The 18,494-nt window shown below is 43.0% G+C and overlaps 1 protein-coding gene across 2 annotated transcripts in view; it reads right to left on the bottom strand.

Annotated features, from left to right (window-relative positions):
• LOC139381672 (centrosomal protein of 170 kDa-like) overlaps positions 1 to 18,494 on the bottom strand; it is a 101,130-nt gene that overhangs the window by 44,517 nt on the left and 38,119 nt on the right. For both annotated transcript variants that reach the window (XM_071125356.1, XM_071125357.1), the window contains exons 4-7: positions 17,263 to 17,341; positions 16,959 to 17,017; positions 13,434 to 13,617; positions 649 to 786 (exon numbers count right to left, since the gene is read on the bottom strand). In XM_071125356.1, coding sequence (XP_070981457.1) covers positions 649 to 786; positions 13,434 to 13,617; positions 16,959 to 17,017; positions 17,263 to 17,341 — 460 coding nt within the window. The remainder of the gene's footprint in view (positions 1 to 648; positions 787 to 13,433; positions 13,618 to 16,958; positions 17,018 to 17,262; positions 17,342 to 18,494) is intronic.

Here is an 18,494-nt window from a genome sequence, read left to right as displayed (position 1 = left end):
AGCTCATCTAATGTACTGTACATTTAATTAATCATGTCCTAGAGTAGCTCATGTAATGTACAGTACATTTAATGAATCATGTCCTAGAGTAGCTCATGTAATGTACAGTACATTTAATGAATCATGTCCTAGAGTAGCTCATCTAATATACTGTACATTTAATTAATCATGTCCTAGAGTAGCTCATGTAATGTACTGTACATTTAATTAATCATGTCCTAGAGTAGCTCATCTAATGTACTGTACATTTAATTAATCATGTCCTAGAGTAACTCATCGAATGTACAGTACATTTAATGAATCATGTCCTAGAGTAGCTCATCTAATGTACAGTACATTTAATGAATCGTGTCCTAGAGTAGCTCATCTAATGTACAGTACATTTAATTCATCGTGTCCTAGAGTAGCTCATCTAATGTACAGTACATTTAATTAATCATGTCCTAGAGTAGCTCATCTAATGTACAGTACATTTAATTAATCATGTCCTAGAGTAGCTCATCTAATGTACAGTACATTTAATTAATCATGTCCTCTAGTAGCTCATCTAATGTACTGAAACATGTGTGCATGCATCTGATCATCTTGCCAACATTTGAAACATATAATTTCATACTTCAGATATGATGAGGTCAAGTTGGTTCTTACCTGCTGCAGAGCTGTCATGCTTCTTCCCACACGTCTTGGTCTCCTGTTTGAAGGAGTTCTCGTCGTCTGCGTCCCCATCCCCCCACCAAGATGGCTGTCCATACAGAGGTGTTCCCCGGTGCGATGCTGCTATGTCCCCTATAACACAAACACAAGAGGTTTCACACAATTTAGATTTAATGTATGACATTCGTCAAGGGGTGTTTGACAAGATAAACTAATTAAGTCAATTGATACAGTAACTGGCCAGTAGTTACTGTGACTGTTCCTGAGCAGCTGCACTGTGTCTTTTTGTAAGGGGTGTGACCTGGCGGCAGAGAAGTCAGACCAGGAGAGAAATACCTGTGTTTCCAACGGCGTAGTTAATTAACAAAAACCCACCGGAAAACAGAATAATAAAAATCAAGGGGTAACATAACCCAACACACACCAGGACAGACGTACACATACACTTACAATAAACAATCACCCACAAGGACATGAGGGGGAACAGAGGGGTAACATAACCCAACACACACCAGGACAGACGTACACATACACTTACAATAAACAATCACCCACAAGGACATGAGGGGAAACAGAGGGTTAAATACACAACATGTAATTGATGGGATTGGAACCAGGTGTGATGGAAGACAAGACAAAACCAAAGGAAAATGAAAAGACGATCAGCAATGGCTAGAAGGTCGGCGACTTCGACCGCCGAACGCCGCCCGAACAAGAAGAGGGACCAACTTCGGCGGAAGTCGTCTCACTTTTAATTCATCTGTCCTGGATGATGGGACTTGGAGCAATGGTTTGGCTTTAGCCGTTCCCCTGACCTACATTACCCAATCAGCAGAATAATGAGGGACAAACCCATCAACACCAACCTCTGCTCCACAATCTAACTACCTTCTCCTCTCCCCACTGCCAAAGGCTTGATTTTCTAACTACCTTCTCCTCTCCCAGCTGCCAAAGGCCTGACCTTCTAACTACCTTCTCCTCTCCCCACTTTGGCTTCACCAAGCTGGGATGTTTATATGGGTGTGACTTTACAGACTTTAGTTGAAGCAAGGTCTGGGACACAATGTGTAGGCCCATTTACTGCCAACAATGTCACAATAGCAAAATGGAACCCAATATTCACTTCGGGCTGCAGTGTAAGCAAGCACTGACTTTGCATATGAAGAAAACCAAAAGAATGCACTAATTGCAGTGTGCATTCACAGAGGACTGTGTTCAAAATGCATATATGCCTATTATTGCTACAAGATTAGTGACGAGTCTATAAATGCTGCAAGATTGGTGAGGAGTTTTGCCTGCCTGCCTGCATAACATCTCCAGTTAACCTATGGCGGTGTGCTGCAGAGAGGAAAGGGAACATACAGTCTGACTGCAGAGAGGAAAGGGAACATACGGTCTGACTGCAGAGACGAAAGGGAACATACAGTCTGCCTGCAGAGAGGAAAGGGAACATACAGTCTGACTGCAGAGGAAAGGGAACATACGGTGACTGTCTGACTGCAGAGAGGAAAGGGAACATACAGTCTGACTGCAGAGAGGAAAGGGAACATACAGTCTGACTGCAGAGAGGAAAGGGAACATACGGTCTGACTGCAGAGAGGAAAGGGAACATACAGTCTGACTGCAGAGAGGAAAGGGAACATACAGTCTGACTGCAGAGAGGAAAGGGAACATACAGTCTGACTGCAGAGAGGAAAGGGAACATACAGTCTGACTGCAGAGAGGAAAGGGAACATATGGTGACTGTCTGACTGCAGAGAGGAAAGGGAACATACAGTCTGACTGCAGAGAGGAAATGGAACATACAGTCTGCCTGCAGAGAGGAAAGGGAACATACAGTCTGACTGCAGAGAGGAAAGGGAACATACAGTCTGACTGCAGAGAGGAAAGGGAACATACGGTGACTGTCTGACTGCAGAGAGGAAAGGGAACATACAGTCTGACTGCAGAGAGGAAAGGGAACATACAGTCTGACTGCAGAGAGGAAAGGGAACATACGGTCTGACTGCAGAGAGGAAAGGGAACATACAGTCTGACTGCAGAGAGGAAAGGGAACATACAGTCTGACTGCAGAGAGGAAAGGGAACATACAGTCTGACTGCAGAGAGGAAAGGGAACATACAGTCTGACTGCAGAGAGGAAAGGGAACATATGGTGACTGTCTGACTGCAGAGAGGAAAGGGAACATACAGTCTGACTGCAGAGAGGAAAGGGAACATACAGTGACTGTCTGACTGCAGAGAGGAAAGGGAACATACAGTCTGACTGCAGAGAGGAAATGGAACATACAGTCTGCCTGCAGAGAGGAAAGGGAACATACAGTCTGACTGCAGAGAGGAAAGGGAACATACAGTCTGACTGCAGAGAGGAAAGGGAACATACAGTGACTGTCTGACTGCAGAGAGGAAGGGGAACATACAGTCTGCCTGCAGAGAGGAAAGGGAACATACAGTCTGCCTGCAGAGAGGAAAGGGAACATACAGTCTGACTGCAGAGAGGAAAGGGAACATACAGTCTGACTGCAGAGAGGAAAGGGAACATACAGTCTGACTGCAGAGAGGAAAGGGAACATACAGTGACTGTCTGACTGCAGAGACGAAAGGGAACATACAGTCTGCCTGCAGAGAGGAAAGGGAACATACAGTCTAACTGCAGAGAGGAAAGGGAACATACAGTCTGACTGCAGAGAGGAAAGGGAACATACAGTCTGACTGCAGAGAGGAAAAGGAACATACAGTCTGACTGCAGAGAGGAAAGGGAACATACAGTCTGACTGCAGAGAGGAAAGGGAACATACAGTCTGACTGCAGAGAGGAAATGGAACATACAGTCTGACTGCAGAGAGGAAAGGGAACATACGGTCTGACTGCAGAGAGGAAAGGGAACATACAGTCTGACTGCAGAGAGGAAAGGGAACATGCAGTCTGACTGCAGAGAGGAAAGGGAACATGCAGTCTGACTGCAGAGAGGAAAGGGAACATACAGTCTGACTGCAGAGAGGAAAGGGAACATACAGTCTGACTGCAGAGAGGAAAGGGAACATATGGTGACTGTCTGACTGCAGAGAGGAAAGGGAACATACAGTCTGACTGCAGAGAGGAAAGGGAACATACGGTGACTGTCTGACTGCAGAGAGGAAAGGGAACATACAGTCTGACTGCAGAGAGGAAAGGGAACATACGGTGACTGTCTGACTGCAGAGAGGAAAGGGGAACATACAGTCAGCCTGCAGAGAGGAAAGGGAACATACAGTCTGCCTGCAGAGAGGAAAGGGAACATACAGTCTGACTGCAGAGAGGAAGGGGAACATACAGTCTGACTGCAGAGAGGAAAGGGAACATACAGTTTGACTGCAGAGACGAAAGGGAACACACGGTCTGACTGCAGAGAGGAAAGGGAACATACAGTCTGACTGCAGAGAGGAAAGGGAACATACAGTCTGACTGCAGAGAGGAAAGGGAACATACAGTCTGACTGCAGAGAGGAAAGGGAACATACAGTCTGAATGCAGAGAGGAAAGGGAACATACAGTCTGACTGCAGAGAGGAAAGGGAACATACAGTCTGACTGCAGAGAGGAAAGGGAACATATGGTGACTGTCTGACTGCAGAGAGGAAAGGGAACATACAGTTTGACTGCAGAGACGAAAGGGAACATACAGTCTGACTGCAGAGAGGAAAGGGAACATACAGTCTGCCTGCAGAGAGGAAAGGGAACATACAGTCTGACTGCAGAGAGGAAAGGGAACATACAGTCTGCCTGCAGAGAGGAAAGGGAACATATGGTGACTGTCTGACTGCAGAGAGGAAAGGGAACATACAGTCTGCCTGCAGAGAGGAAAGGGAACATATGGTGACTGTCTGACTGCAGAGAGGAAAGGGAACATACAGTTTGACTGCAGAGACGAAAGGGAACATACAGTCTGACTGCAGAGAGGAAAGGGAACATACAGTTTGACTGCAGAGACGAAAGGGAACATACAGTCTGCCTGCAGAGAGGAAAGGGAACATACAGTCTGACTGCAGAGAGGAAAGGGAACATATGGTGACTGTCTGACTGCAGAGACGAAAGGGAACATACAGTTTGACTGCAGAGACGAAAGGGAACATACAGTCTGACTGCAGAGAGGAAAGGGAACATATGGTGACTGTCTGACTGCAGAGACGAAAGGGAACATACAGTTTGACTGCAGAGACGAAAGGGAACATACAGTCTGACTGCAGAGAGGAAAGGGAACATACAGTTTGACTGCAGAGACGAAAGGGAACATACGGTGACTGCCTGTCTGTGAATCAGCGGGGGGAATAATACATTAGCATTAAAACGACAATTAGCAGGCTTCAATATCCAGGTCGTAGAGAAGCCGACAAGGAGGAACACATGTAAACGCTTCCCGCCTCCTATTTCTGAATGGTTGTCGAGTAATAAAGGAGACATGTGGGTGGATGTGGCTCCCCCTATCATTACAGGCCCTCTGCTGAAGGCCCCCACTGCAGATGCTGTAATTAAACACATAATGGGTGGCAAGCCGGGTTAAATGTAATGTTGGTACACTGGACTTATGTGTTAAGCCTGATGCCCCATATGACAGTGTTAGAACATCTGTTGTTTTGATCCTGATACTATAGACCAGGGTTCCTTAACTGGCGGACCGTGGGTGGTTTACGTTTCTGAGCAAAATAAATAATGTATATATATGCAGTACCACTCAAAAGTTTGGACACACCTACTCATTCAAGGGTTTTTCTTCATTTCTACCATTTTCCACTTAGTAGAATAATAGTGAATACATCAAAACTATGACAAAAACACAGGTGGAATCATTTAGTAACCAAAACAGTGTTAAACAAATCAAAATATATTTTGCACACTCTTGGCAATTTCTCAACCAGCATGAGGAATGCTTTTCCAACAGTCTTGAAGGAGTTCCCACATATTCTGAACACTTATTGGTTGCTTTTCCTTCACTCTGCAGTCCAACTCATCCCAAACCCTCCCAATTTGGTTAAGGTCGGGTGATTGTGGAGGCCAGGGCATCTGATGCAGCACTCCATCGCTCTCCTTCTTGGTCAAATAGCCCTTACACAGCCTGGAGGTGTGTTGGGTCATTTTCCTGTCTAAAAACAAATGATAGTCCCACTAAGCGCAAACCAGATGACGTATCGCTGCAGAATGCTGTGGTAGCCATGCTGGTTAAGTGTTCCTTGAATTTTTTATAAATCACTGACAGTGTCACCAGCCCATCACACCTCCTCCTCCATGCTTCATGGTGGGAACCATACATGCAGAGATCATCCGTTCACTTATTCTGCGTCTCACAAAGAGACGGCGGTTGGGACCAAAAATCTCCAACATGGACTCATCAGACGAAAGGACAGATTTCAAATCAAATCGAATCAAATTTAATTAGTCAATGTGCCGAATACAACAGGTGCAGACCTGACAGTGAAAGGCTTACTTACGAGCCCATAACCAACAATACAGGTAAAAAAAAATATGGGTAAGAATAAGAAATAAAAGTAACAAGTAATTAAAGAGCAGCAGTAAATTAACACAAGCAAGACAATATACAGTGGGTACCGGTACAGAGGCAATGTGTGGGGGCACCACTTAGTTGAGGTAATATGTACATGTAGGTAGAGTTATTAAAGTGACTATGCATAGATGATATCAACAGAGAGTAGAAGTGGTGTAACGGGGGGGCAATGCAAATAGTCTGTGGAGCCATTTGATTAGATGTTCAGGAGTCCCTAGGAGGGGTGCGTCACTTGAGTGGGTTGAGTCACTGATGTGATCTTCCTCTGGGTTGGCACCCCCCCTTGGGTTGTGCTGTGGCGGAGATCTTTGTGGGCTATACTCAGCCTTGTCTCATTATGGTAAATTGGTGGATGAAGCTACCCCTCTAGTGGTGTGGGGGCTGTGCTTTGGCAAAGTGGGTGGGGTTATATCCTTCCTGTTTGGCCCTGTCCGGGGGTATCATCGGATGGGGCCACAGTGTCTCCTGACCCCTCCTGTCTCAGCCTCCAGTATTTATGCTGCAGTAGTTTATGTGTCAGGGGGCTAGGGTCAGTTTGTTATATCTGGAGTACTTCTCCTGTCTTATCCGGTGTCCTGTGTGAATTTAAGTATGCTCTCTCTAAATCTCTCTTTCTTTCTCTCTCATGGCCTTAGGACCATGCCTCAGGACTACCTGACATGATGACTCCTTGTTGTCCCCAGTCCACCTGGCCGTGCTGCTGCTCCAGTTTCAACTGTTCTGCCTGCGCTATGGAATCCTGACCTGTTCACCGGACGTGCTACCTTGTCCCAGACCTATTATTTGACCATGCTGGTCATTTATGACTGGCCACCCCTCATAGCCTGGTTCCTCTCTAGGTTTCTTCCTAGGTTTTGGCCTTTTTAGGGAGTTTTTCCAAGCCAATGTGCTTCAACACCTGCATTGCTTGCTGTTTGGGGTTTTAGGCTGGGCTTCTGTACAGCACTTTGAGATATCAGCTGATGTACGAAGGGCTATATAAATCAATTTGATTTGATTTGATTATGGCTTGGGGGTAGAAGCTGTTTAGAAGCCTCTTGGACCTCTTGGCACTCAGGTACCGCTTGCCGTGGGATAGCAGAGAGAACAGTCTATGACTTGGGTGGTCTTTGACAACTTTTAGGGCCTTCCTCTTACACCCCCATTCACACTACCATCTGTAGTGCCTTGCGTTCAGAGGCGGAGCAATTGCCAAACCAGGCAGTGATGAAACTAGTGGTGCAGCTGTAGAACTTATTGAAGATCTGAGGACCCATGCCAAATCTTTTCAGTCTCCTGAGGAGGAATAGGTTTTTGTCGTGCCCTCTTTACGACTGTCTTGGACCATGTTAGTTTGTTGTTGATGTGGACACCAAGGAACTTGAAGCTCTCAACCTGCTCCACTGCAGCCCCGTCGATGAGAATGAGGGCGTGCTCGGTCCTCTTTTTCCTGTAGTCCACAATCATCTCCTTTGTCTTGATCACGTTGAGGGAGAGATTGTTGTCCTGGCACCACACAGCCAGGTCTCTGACCTCCTCCCTACAGGCTCTCATCATTGTCGTTGATCAGGCCTACCACTGTTGTGTCATCTGCAAACTTAATGATGGTGTTGGAGTCGTGCCTGACCGTGCAGTCATGAGTGAACAGGGAGTACAGGAGGGGAGTGAGCACGCACCCCTGAGGGGCTCCTGTGTTGAGGGTCAGCGTGGCAGATCTGTTGTTACCTACCCTTACCACCTGGAGACAGCTCGTCAGGAAATCCAGGATCCAGTTGCAAAGGGAGGTGTTTAGTCCCAGGGTTCTTAGCTTATTAATGAGCTTTGAGGGCACTATGGTGTTGAACGCTGAGTTGTAGTCAATCAATAGAATTCTCACATAGGTGTTCCTTTTGTCCAGGTAGGAAAGGGCAGTGTGGAGTGCAATAGAGATGGCATCATCTGTGAATCTGTTTGGGCGGTATGCAAATTGGAGTGGGTCTAGGGTTTCTGGGATAATGGTGTTGATTTGAACCAGCCATTCAAAGCACTTCATGGCTACAGACACTTGCCAGTTGGTCAGCGCATGCTCGGACTACACATCCTGGTAATTCGTCTGGCCCCGCGGCCTTGTGAATGTTGACCTGTTGAAAGGTCTTACTCACATCGGCTGCGGAGTGCTTGATCACACAATCTTCCGGAACAGCTAGGGCTCTCGTGTATGTTTAAGTGTTATTTGCCTCGAAGCGAGCATAGACGTTTAGCTCGTCTGGTAGGCTCGTGTCACTCGGCAGCTCTCGGCTGTGCTCCCTTTTGTAGTCTGTAATGGTTTGCAAGCCCTGCCACATCCGACGAGTGTCAGAACCAGTGTAGTACAATTTGATCTTTGTCCTGTATTTACGCTTTGCCTGTTTGATGGTTTACAGGAGGGCATAGCGGGATTTCTTCTAAGCTTCCGGGTTAGAGTCCTGCTCCTTGAAAGTGGCAGCCCTAGCTTTTATCTCAGTACGGATGTTGGGCTATGTACGTACGGTCTCTGTGGGGACGACGCTATCGATGCACTTAATGATGAAGTCAGTGACTGATGTGGTGTACTCCTCAATGCTATCGGAGGAATCCCGGAACATATTCCAGTCTGTGCTAGGAAAACAGTCCTGTAGCTTAGCATCTGCTTTATCTGACAACTTTTTTATTGATCTAGTCACTGGTGCTTCCTGCTTTAGTTTTTGCTTGTAAGCAGGAATCGGGAGGATACAATTATGGCCAGATTTGCAAAATGGAGGGCATGGTATGTATGGCTTTGTATGCGTCTCTGTGTGTGGAGTAAAGGTGGTCCATAGTTGATTTCCCTCTGGTTATACATTTAACATGCTGATAGAAATTTGGTAAAACAGATTTAAGTTTAAAGTCCCCGGCTACTAGGAGCGCTGCCTCTGGGTGAGCGTTTTCTTGTTTACTTATGGTAGAATACAGATAATTTAATCTTCCGCATAGGTAATCTATTTTATTCTCCAAAGAATTCACGTTTGCAAACAGAATGGAAGTAAGTGGAGGTTTATTCGATCACCTACGAATTCTCAGAAAGCCCCTTGGCTCCATTTTCTCTGCCTCCTCTTCACGCAAATCACGGGGATCAGGGCCTGTTCCCGAGAAAGCAGTATATCGTTTGCGTCGGGCTTGTTAGACTCGTTAAAGGAAAAAAAAACACAATCGGTTAAACATCTGCCTTCCTCTCCAGCGCCAGATTTCCACCAGTCTCATGTCCATTACTCGTGTTTCTTGGCACAAGCAAGTTTCTTCTTATTATTGGTGTCCATTAGTAGTGGTTTCTTTGCAGCAATTCGACCATAAAGGCCTGGATCACGCACTATCCTCTGAACAGTTGATGTTGAGATGTGTCTGTTACTTGAACTCTGTGAAGCATTTATTTGGGCTGTAATCTGATGTGCAGTTAACTACAATTAACTTATACTGTGCATCAGAGGTAACTATGGGTCTCCCTTTCCTGTGGTGGTCCTAATCAGACCCAGTTTCATCATAGCGCATGATGGTTTTTGCAACTTCACTTTCAAAGTTTTTGTAATTTTCCAGATTGACTGACCTTCAAGTCTTAAAGTAATGATGGACTGTCATTTCTCTTTGGGTATTTTTTATTGTTATTCTCTATTGGTTACCTTGTCACAACACAACTGTTTGGCTCAAACGCATTACGAAGAAAAATAATTCCACAAATTAACTTTAAACAAGGCACACCTGTTAATTGAAACGCATTTCTGGTGACTACGTCATGAAACTGGTTGAGAGAATACCAAGCCAAGGAGTGGCTACACTGAAGAATTTCAAATATAAACTATATTTTGATTTGTTTGATTTGTTTGATTTGTTTGATTTGTTTAACACTTTTTTGATTACTACATGATTACTACATGATTCCACATGTCTCATTTTATAATTTAGATGTCTTCAACATTATTCTACAATTTAGAAAAGAGAAAAAATAAAGAAAAACCCTGGCATGAGTAGGTGTGTCCAAACTTTTGACTGGTACTATATTATTTTTAGAAATAATATTCAATGTTAGACATAAACTACTGAAAATCAGCTCCCAAGTTATTTTAATTTTGGAAATCTGTTCCAAACTATTCCCATGCATAATAAAGAAACACATTATCTATATAAATGTAAGCTACAGTTGAAGTCGGAAGTTTACATACACTTAGGTTGGAGTCATTAAAACTTGTTTTTCAACCACTCCACAAATTTCTTGTTAACAAACTCTGATTTTGGCAAGTCGGTTAGGACATTGCGCACTACTTTGCGCATGACACAAGTCATTTTTCCAACAATTGTTTACAGATGGATTATTTCACTTATAATTCACTGTATCACAATTCCAGTGGGTCAGAAGATTTCATACACTAAGTTGACTGTGCCTTTATACAACTTGGAAAATTAGAGAAAATTATGTAATGGCTTTAGAAGCTTCTGGTAGGCTAATTGACATAATTTGAGTCAATTGGAGGTGTACCTGTGGATGTATTTCAAGGCCTACCTTCAAACAAAGTGCCTCTTTACTTGACATCATGGGAAAATCAAAAGAAATCAGCCAAGACCTCAGAAAATAAATTGTAGACCTCCACTTGTCTGGTTCATCCTTAGGAGCAATTTCCAAATGCCTGAAGGTACCATGTTCATCTGTACAAACAATAGTACGCAAGTGTAAACACCATGGGAACACGCAGCCGTCATACCGCTCAGGAAGGTGGCGCGTTCGGTCTCCTAGAGATGAACGTACTTTGGTACGAAAAGTTCAAATCAATCCCAGAACAACAGCAAAGGACCCTGTGAAGATGCTGGAGGAAACGGGTACAAAATGATCTATATCCACAATAAAACGAGTCCTATATCGACATAACCTAAAAGGCCGCTCAGCAAGGAAGAAGCCACTGCTCCAAAACCGCCATAAAACAAGCCAGACTACGGTTTGAAACTGCACATGGGGACAAAGATTGTACTTTTTGGAGAAATGCCCTCTGGTCTGATTAAACAAAAATAGAACTGTTTGGCCATAATGACCATCGTTATGTTTGGAGGAAAAAGGGGGAGGCTTGCAAGCCGAAGAACTCCATCCCAACCGTGAAGCACGGGGGTGGCAGCATCATGTTGTGGGGTTGCTTTGCTTCAGGAGGGACTGGTGCACTTCACAAAATAGATGGCATCATGAGGCAGGGAAAATGATGTGGATATATTGAAGCAACATCTCAAGACATCAGTCAGGAAGTTAAAGTTTGATCGCAAATGGGTCTTCCAAATGGACAATGACCCCAAGCATACTTCCAAAGTTGTGGCAAAATGGCTTAAGGACAACAAAGTCAAGGTATTGGAGTGGTCATCACAAAGCCCTGACCTCAATCCATTGAAAATGTGTGGGCAGAACTGAAAAAGCGTGTGTGAGCAAGGAGGCCTACAAACCTGATTCAATTACACCAGCTCTGTCAGGAGGAATGGGCCAAAATTCACCCAACTTATTGTGCGAATCTTGTGGAAGGCTACCCAAAACGTTTGACTCAAGTTAAATAATTTAAAGGCAATGCTACCAAATACTAATTGAGTGTATGTAAACTTCTGACCCACTAGGAATGTGATGAAAGAAATAAAAGCTGAAATAAATCATTCTCTATACAATTATTTTGACATTTCACATTCTTAAAGTATCGTCGTGATCCTAACTGACCTAAAACAGGGAATTTTTACTAAGATTAAATGTCAGGAATTGTGAAAAACTGAGTTTAAATGTATATGTAAACCTCTGACCAACTGTATATGTTTGTAAAATATTATATCTGTTTTGGCTTCTTGCAGTCAAATTGCAGTCTTCAAATGTTCTGTAATTTTCCAGACCCCTTATCATCTGCTCAATAAAATCAGCCCGTGGCTGAATCTAGTTGGTGATCCCTGGTCTAGGGACGATGGCCATGGCTAAAGTAAAAAATGAAGGGCATCCTCTCATTTATCAGAAAAACTACTCCGTCCATAGGGACCAAACCTTTTCCCTTAAATGTTAGTCATGTAGCAGATGCTTTTATCCAGAGAGACTTACTAGAGAAATTAGGGTTAAGTGTTTTCCTCAAGGGCACATCGACCGATTTTTCACCTAGTCAGCTCAGGGATTCGAATTATAGACTAGGGTTTTCCCCAAAGAATGTAAGAGGGCACTGCGCCACCTTGTAGACTGGCTGCACCACTTTATTTGTTATAATTTAAGCAATTATTTTCCTCCAGATTGCAGGAAATGGCAGTTTCAAGTGTTAAAAAATGCAAAAATCTCTAAGGCACTGCCCACCCACGCTGTACTCAGCAGTACCAGATTGTTAAAAATTGTCCCAACACTCTTAACCGCTAGGCTACCTGCCACCCCAACGCATAGCAAAAGAACACTCTGTGATTCCTAATGTAATGACAATGAACCATGTACTGTATGTCACAATCCAAAAGCCCTGTTAAAGTCTTGTGCCATCTGTAATACAGTAGCTATTCAACTCCCACAGCTGTACCATCTACTGTAAGAGATACTAAACCGCTATCCACACCAACACCAGCATAAACTCTCCCTCCAGCTGAGTGACTTGACGATAGTGCGGAAACGATGCAAGTGTAGGAGACATTCTCCCTGTCAGCTGCACAGGGAGAGACAGGAGCAGCTGCAACCACTCTGCTGTATCCTGTAGATAAATATAGCTCTTTCCCACTGGGCAGACACTTGTTGAAATTACGTTGAACCAACGTGAAATAGACTTTAATTGACGACTTTGCCCAGTGGCTACTGATAGTGGGACCAGGAGCATGCTGGGCTGGCTCATCAGATAAGACACCCAAGTGGTACAGGACAGTAGCTCAGATTAGTGTGATGTTTTTAGTGACAATGTGTTATTTAAACACCTGTCCTAAACCCTCGCTCTTTTATTATAGTGAATAGATAAACAGACAAGCCCCCATAAGAGACAGGCAGTGAAAGGTTTATTAGTCTTTTAGATGACTGGTGGTCCATACAAGTGTATCACTGTCTAATCTATGGCAGGATCAGGACATTCATTGCTTACTTATTAAGAATACGGATTCTAAAATGCTATCGTTATAAAATGGAATTATGAATCTAGTCACAACTTGGATGCAGATATTGCTTATTTCCAAATACTGTGTCATGATTGAAAATCAAAACTGAATTATTTCCCTGAAATGACTGGGTACAACATACATGTAATCTCTTATTTGTGCTTCCTGCTCTCACCTGCCATCTTGTCATCTCCCTGGTGTGAATCAGCAGGTTTGGCCGATGGCTCCATGGTGGTCCCCTCGGCTGCCTTGGTCTCGGCTGGTCTGGGGGTCTTAGCGGGGGACTTGGCAGGTGACTTGGTGGGCTCACCGTTGAAGTGCTTCTTAGTCAGCTGGAGCTGGCTGGTGAACTTCTCATGCTGATGGAGGGAGGAAGGGATGGAGCGATGGAGAAAGAAAGTGAAACACCGTCAGAGCCAAAAATATCATTTTTTATCTAATGCTGACACACACAGCTTAAAGTTATATTTGCATGGGGCAAGATAAAATCTTATGAACCTACAGTGCCTTCAGAAAGTATGCATACCCCTTGACTTATTCCACATTTTTTTGTGTTACAGCCTGTATTCAAAATTGAACATTTTTCTCACCCATCTACACACAATACCCCATAATGACAAAGTGAAAATATGTTTTTAGATTTTTTTGGGGGGGGGCAAATGTATTGAAAATGAAATATCTAATTTACATAAGTATTCACACCCCTGAGTCAATACTTTGCAGAAGCACCTTTGGCAGTGATTACAGCTGTGAGCTTTAAATCTCTAAGAGCTTTCCACACCTGGATTATGCAACATTTGCCCATTATTATTTAAAAATTCTTCAAGTTCTGTGAAATTGGTTGTTGGTCATTGCTAGACAACCATTTTCAAGTATTGCCATAGATTTTCAAATAGATTTAAGTCAAAACTGTAACTCGGCCATTTAAAAACATTCACTGTCTTCTTGGTAAGCAACTCCAGTTTAGTTTTGGCCTTGTGTTTAAGGTTATTGTTCTGCTGAAGGGTGAATTCATCTCCCAGTGTCTGGTGGAAAGCAGACTGAACCAGGTTTTCCTCTAGGATTTTGCCTGTGCTTAGCTCCATTCCGTTTGTTTTTTTATCCTGAAAAACTCCCGTCCTTAAGGATTACAAGCATACACTTAACATGATGCAGCCACTCGATGCTTTGAAGAGTGGTACTCAGTAATATGCTGTAATGGATTTGCCCCAAATATAATATTTTGCATTCAGGACAAAAAGTGAATTGCTTTGCCACATTCTGTGCAGTATTACTTTAGTGCCTTGTTGCAAACAGGATGCAGTTATGGAATATTTTCCGTTTTCTCCTATCACAGCCATTAAACTCTGTAGCTGTTTTAAAGTCACCATTGTTCACATGGTTTAATCCCTGAGCAGTTTGCTTTCTCTCCGGCTAACTGAGTTAGCAAGAACGCCTGTATCTTTGTACTGACTGGGTATATTGATACACCATCCAAAGTGTAATTAATAACTTCACCATGTAATTAATAAAGTTTTACCCATCAATAGGTCACCTTGTTTGTGAGACATTGGAAAATCTACCTGGGGTACAGAGATGAGGTAGTCATTCAAAAATCATGTTAAACACTATTATTGCACACAGAATGTGTGACTTGTTAAACACATTTTTACTCCTGAACTTATTTAGGCTTGCCATAACAAAGGGGTTGAATACTTATTGACGCAAGACCTTTTGCTTTTTATTTTTTATTAATTGGTAAAAATGTCAAAAGACATAATTTCACTTCCACTTTGGCATTGTAGGGTATTGTCTATACGCCAGTGACCAAAAATCTAAATTTAATCCATTTTAAATTCAGGCTGTAACACAACAACATTTTGAAATAATCGAGGGGTGTGAATCCTTTCTGAAGACCCTGTACTTACAGACACTGTGTTATACTATGGTATAACTGTTGTTATTTCATATTTAGCAAAAATTAGCACCCCAGATAGCCCTGATATTGAGTACAACATAGATATTCTGATATACAGCGCCTTCCAACAGTATTCACACCCCTTGACTTATTCCACATTCTGATGTGTTACAAAGTGGGAAAATGTTACATACACTACCGTTCAAAAGTTTGGAGTCACTTAGAAATGTCCTTGTTTTCCATGAAAACATACATGAAAGGAGATGCTAAATGAATAGAAATTATAATAAAGACATTGACAAGGTTATAAATAATGATTTTTAATTGAAATAATAATTGTGTCCTTCAAACTTTGCTTTCGCCAAAGAATCCTCCATTTGCAGCAATTACAGCCTTGCAGACCTTTGGTATTCTAGTTGTCAATTTGTTGAGGTAATCTGAAGAGATCTCATCCCATGCTTCCTGAAGCACCTCCAACAAGTTGGATTGGCTTGATGGTCACATCTTACGTACCATATGGGTCAACGTGCTCCCACAACAGCTCAATAGGGTTGAGATCCGGTGACTGTGCTGGCCACTCTATTATAGACAGAATACCAGCTGACTGCTTCTTCCCTAAATAGTTTTTGCATAGTTTGGAGTTGTGTTCCAATAAAGCGCCGTCCACAGGGTATGGCATGGCGTTCTTCAAGATCCCTTTTACCCTGTACAAATCTCCCACTTTACCACCACCAAAGCACCCCCAGACCATCATCTTGCCTCCACCATGCCTGACAGATGGCATCAAGCACTCTTCCAGAATCGTATAATTTTTCTGCTTTTCACAAAAGTTCTTCTTTGTGACCCGAACACCTCAAACTTATATTAGTCTGTCCATAACACTTGTTTCCAATCTTCCTCTGCCCAGTTGTTGTGTTCTTTTGCCCAGCTTCAACTTTTCTTTTTATTGGCCAGTCTGAGATATGGCTTTTCATTGCAACTCTGCCTAGAAGGCCAGCATCCCGGAGTCGCCTCTTCACGGTTGACGTTGAGACGGGTGTTTTGTGGGTACTTTTTAATGAAGCTAATAGTTGAGGACTTGTGAGGTGTCTGTTTCTCAAACTAGATACTCTAATGTACTTGTCCTCGTGCTCAGTTGTGCACCGAGGCCTCCCTCTCCTCTTTCTATTCTGGTTAGCGCCAGTTTGCACTGTTCTGTGAAGGGAGTAGTACACAGTTTTGGACGAGATCTTCAGTTTCATGGTAATTTCTCGCATGGAATAGCCTTCATTTCTCAGAACAAGAATAGACTGACGAGTTTCAGAAGAAAGGTATTTGCTTCTGGCCATTTTGAGCCTGTAATCGAACCAACGAATTCTGATGCTGCAGATACTAAACTAGTCTAAAGAAGGCCAGTTGAATTGCTTCTTTAATCTGCACAACAGTTTTCAGCTGTGCTAACATAATTGCAAAAGGATTTTCTAATGATCAATTAGCCTTTTAAATGATAAACTTGGATTAGTTAACACAACGTGCTATTGGAACACAGGAGTGATGGTTGCTGATAATGGGCCTCTGTACGCCTATGTAGATATTACATAAAAAATCAGTTGTTTCCAGCAACAATAGTCAGTTACAACATTAACAATGTCTACACTGTATTTCTGATCAATTTGATGTTTTTTTAATGGACAAAAAAATGCTTTTCTTTCAAAAACAAGGACATTTCTAAGTGACCCCAAACTTTTGAAAAAAAAGTTTGGTAGTGTACATTCTATCCCAGCACAAGATGTAAAGGGTTGTATGTACTGTGTAGTGTCCTACCTGAAGAGCCTCATCTGGGACAGTCATCTCCTCTCGCACCACCGTGAACAGGTTGATATGTGGAACAGGTTAAGGGAATACACTTTCACACTGTTTGCATCAATCCTCACAGCCACTTCATTATACACACAACAGCCAGGCTGAAGCCACAGCGGATGACAGTTTGACATTTGCAGATTATACAGCTTGACAAATGATCAGTGGACGAGAGCAATGAAGTGAACAGATGCCTCATGTAAGGTTATTTAAATTGCAGTAATCTTGTGTCATTAAAATGTTAAAGACTGAATGATTGAAAGGATATCATATCCAAACCTCAGCTTGTCATCAATCTTTAAAGTGACATACATCTGCTCCTGAATTCGGACATCATTCACAAATGTCTGTGTGGAGAGAAAAGAGGGAAAACCTGTTTGTAAGTTATAAATAGCACATTATAAATGCACTGCCCTCCGCCTCTCTCCAGTGCCAGGCGTGCCAGCCCAGTTCTCATTGCTTAAAACCCTTGTGGCTCAGACTTGAGTTACATAATGAATTTAAGGAAACGGTTCCCTGCAAACGTCATTTCAGGCTACATTTAAACCAGAATACATTGCCTTTCATTCTCAGTTACAAATCACCACAAACCTGCAGGCAACAGGTGATGGCGAGAAATTGGATTAGGGTTGTATTACACCGGTACTGTAAAAATCTTAAGTAAATGTGATTTCTGTCTTTCTTGCAGGTCTCTCCAACCCCCCATAAGAACCAGCCATAGTGCCATTATAAAAGGAAAGACAGCACCTTAAATAATCAGGTGATGTGAAACATTTCCCACACTGCAGCCAGAGACATTGAATCAGCTGATGGGGTCTGTTTATGGATGGTATGTCAGATGATGGGGTGCAGAGCGGGGCCAGGATAACATTGGCAGCTCTGGCCTCACTGACCAAGCATTTTCAATCATCACTGCCAGCGATTAAGTTTCCTGACTCTGTGCCGGTCTCTGTCTGACCTCTAAATAGTGTGACAGAACTTGATGAAAGGGACAAGAGGTACTTTGATCTACCTGGGTCCTTCATGGAGAGCATAGAAATAAAAATCAAACTTTTTTTATAGTTACAAGTCCAGTTTAAAGTCAATCTAAAATAGAAGAACGGTTACATTGGGTAATATAAGTGTTAGCTGAGAGGTGGTTGCAGTGTCTAATTAGAAGATACAGTTATGACTGTAGGCTAGCTGTGGTTGCTATCAGGATTTATCAAAACAGAGTCCTGGACAAATAGATTGAACATACACTGTTGACTTCTCTTATGATTCAAAATGTATCCTCAAGATGAGTAAGATGTGCAGGGCATTCATTAGTCAGGCTCTGATTGGCCCAGCATGTGATGTAGATCCATCCTAAAGATGAGTAAGATGTGCAGGGCATTCAGTAGTCACTTCCTGATTGGCCCAGAATGTGATGTAGATCCATTCTAAGATTTATTTTGTATTTTTTTATTTCACCTTTATTTAACCAGGTAGGCCAGTTGAGAACAAGTTATCATTTACAAC

This window comes from Oncorhynchus clarkii, chromosome 23 (genome assembly GCF_045791955.1).
Source record: "Oncorhynchus clarkii lewisi isolate Uvic-CL-2024 chromosome 23, UVic_Ocla_1.0, whole genome shotgun sequence".
Lineage (NCBI taxonomy): Eukaryota > Metazoa > Chordata > Actinopteri > Salmoniformes > Salmonidae > Oncorhynchus > Oncorhynchus clarkii.
This window is presented reverse-complemented; position numbering and strand designations above follow the sequence as displayed.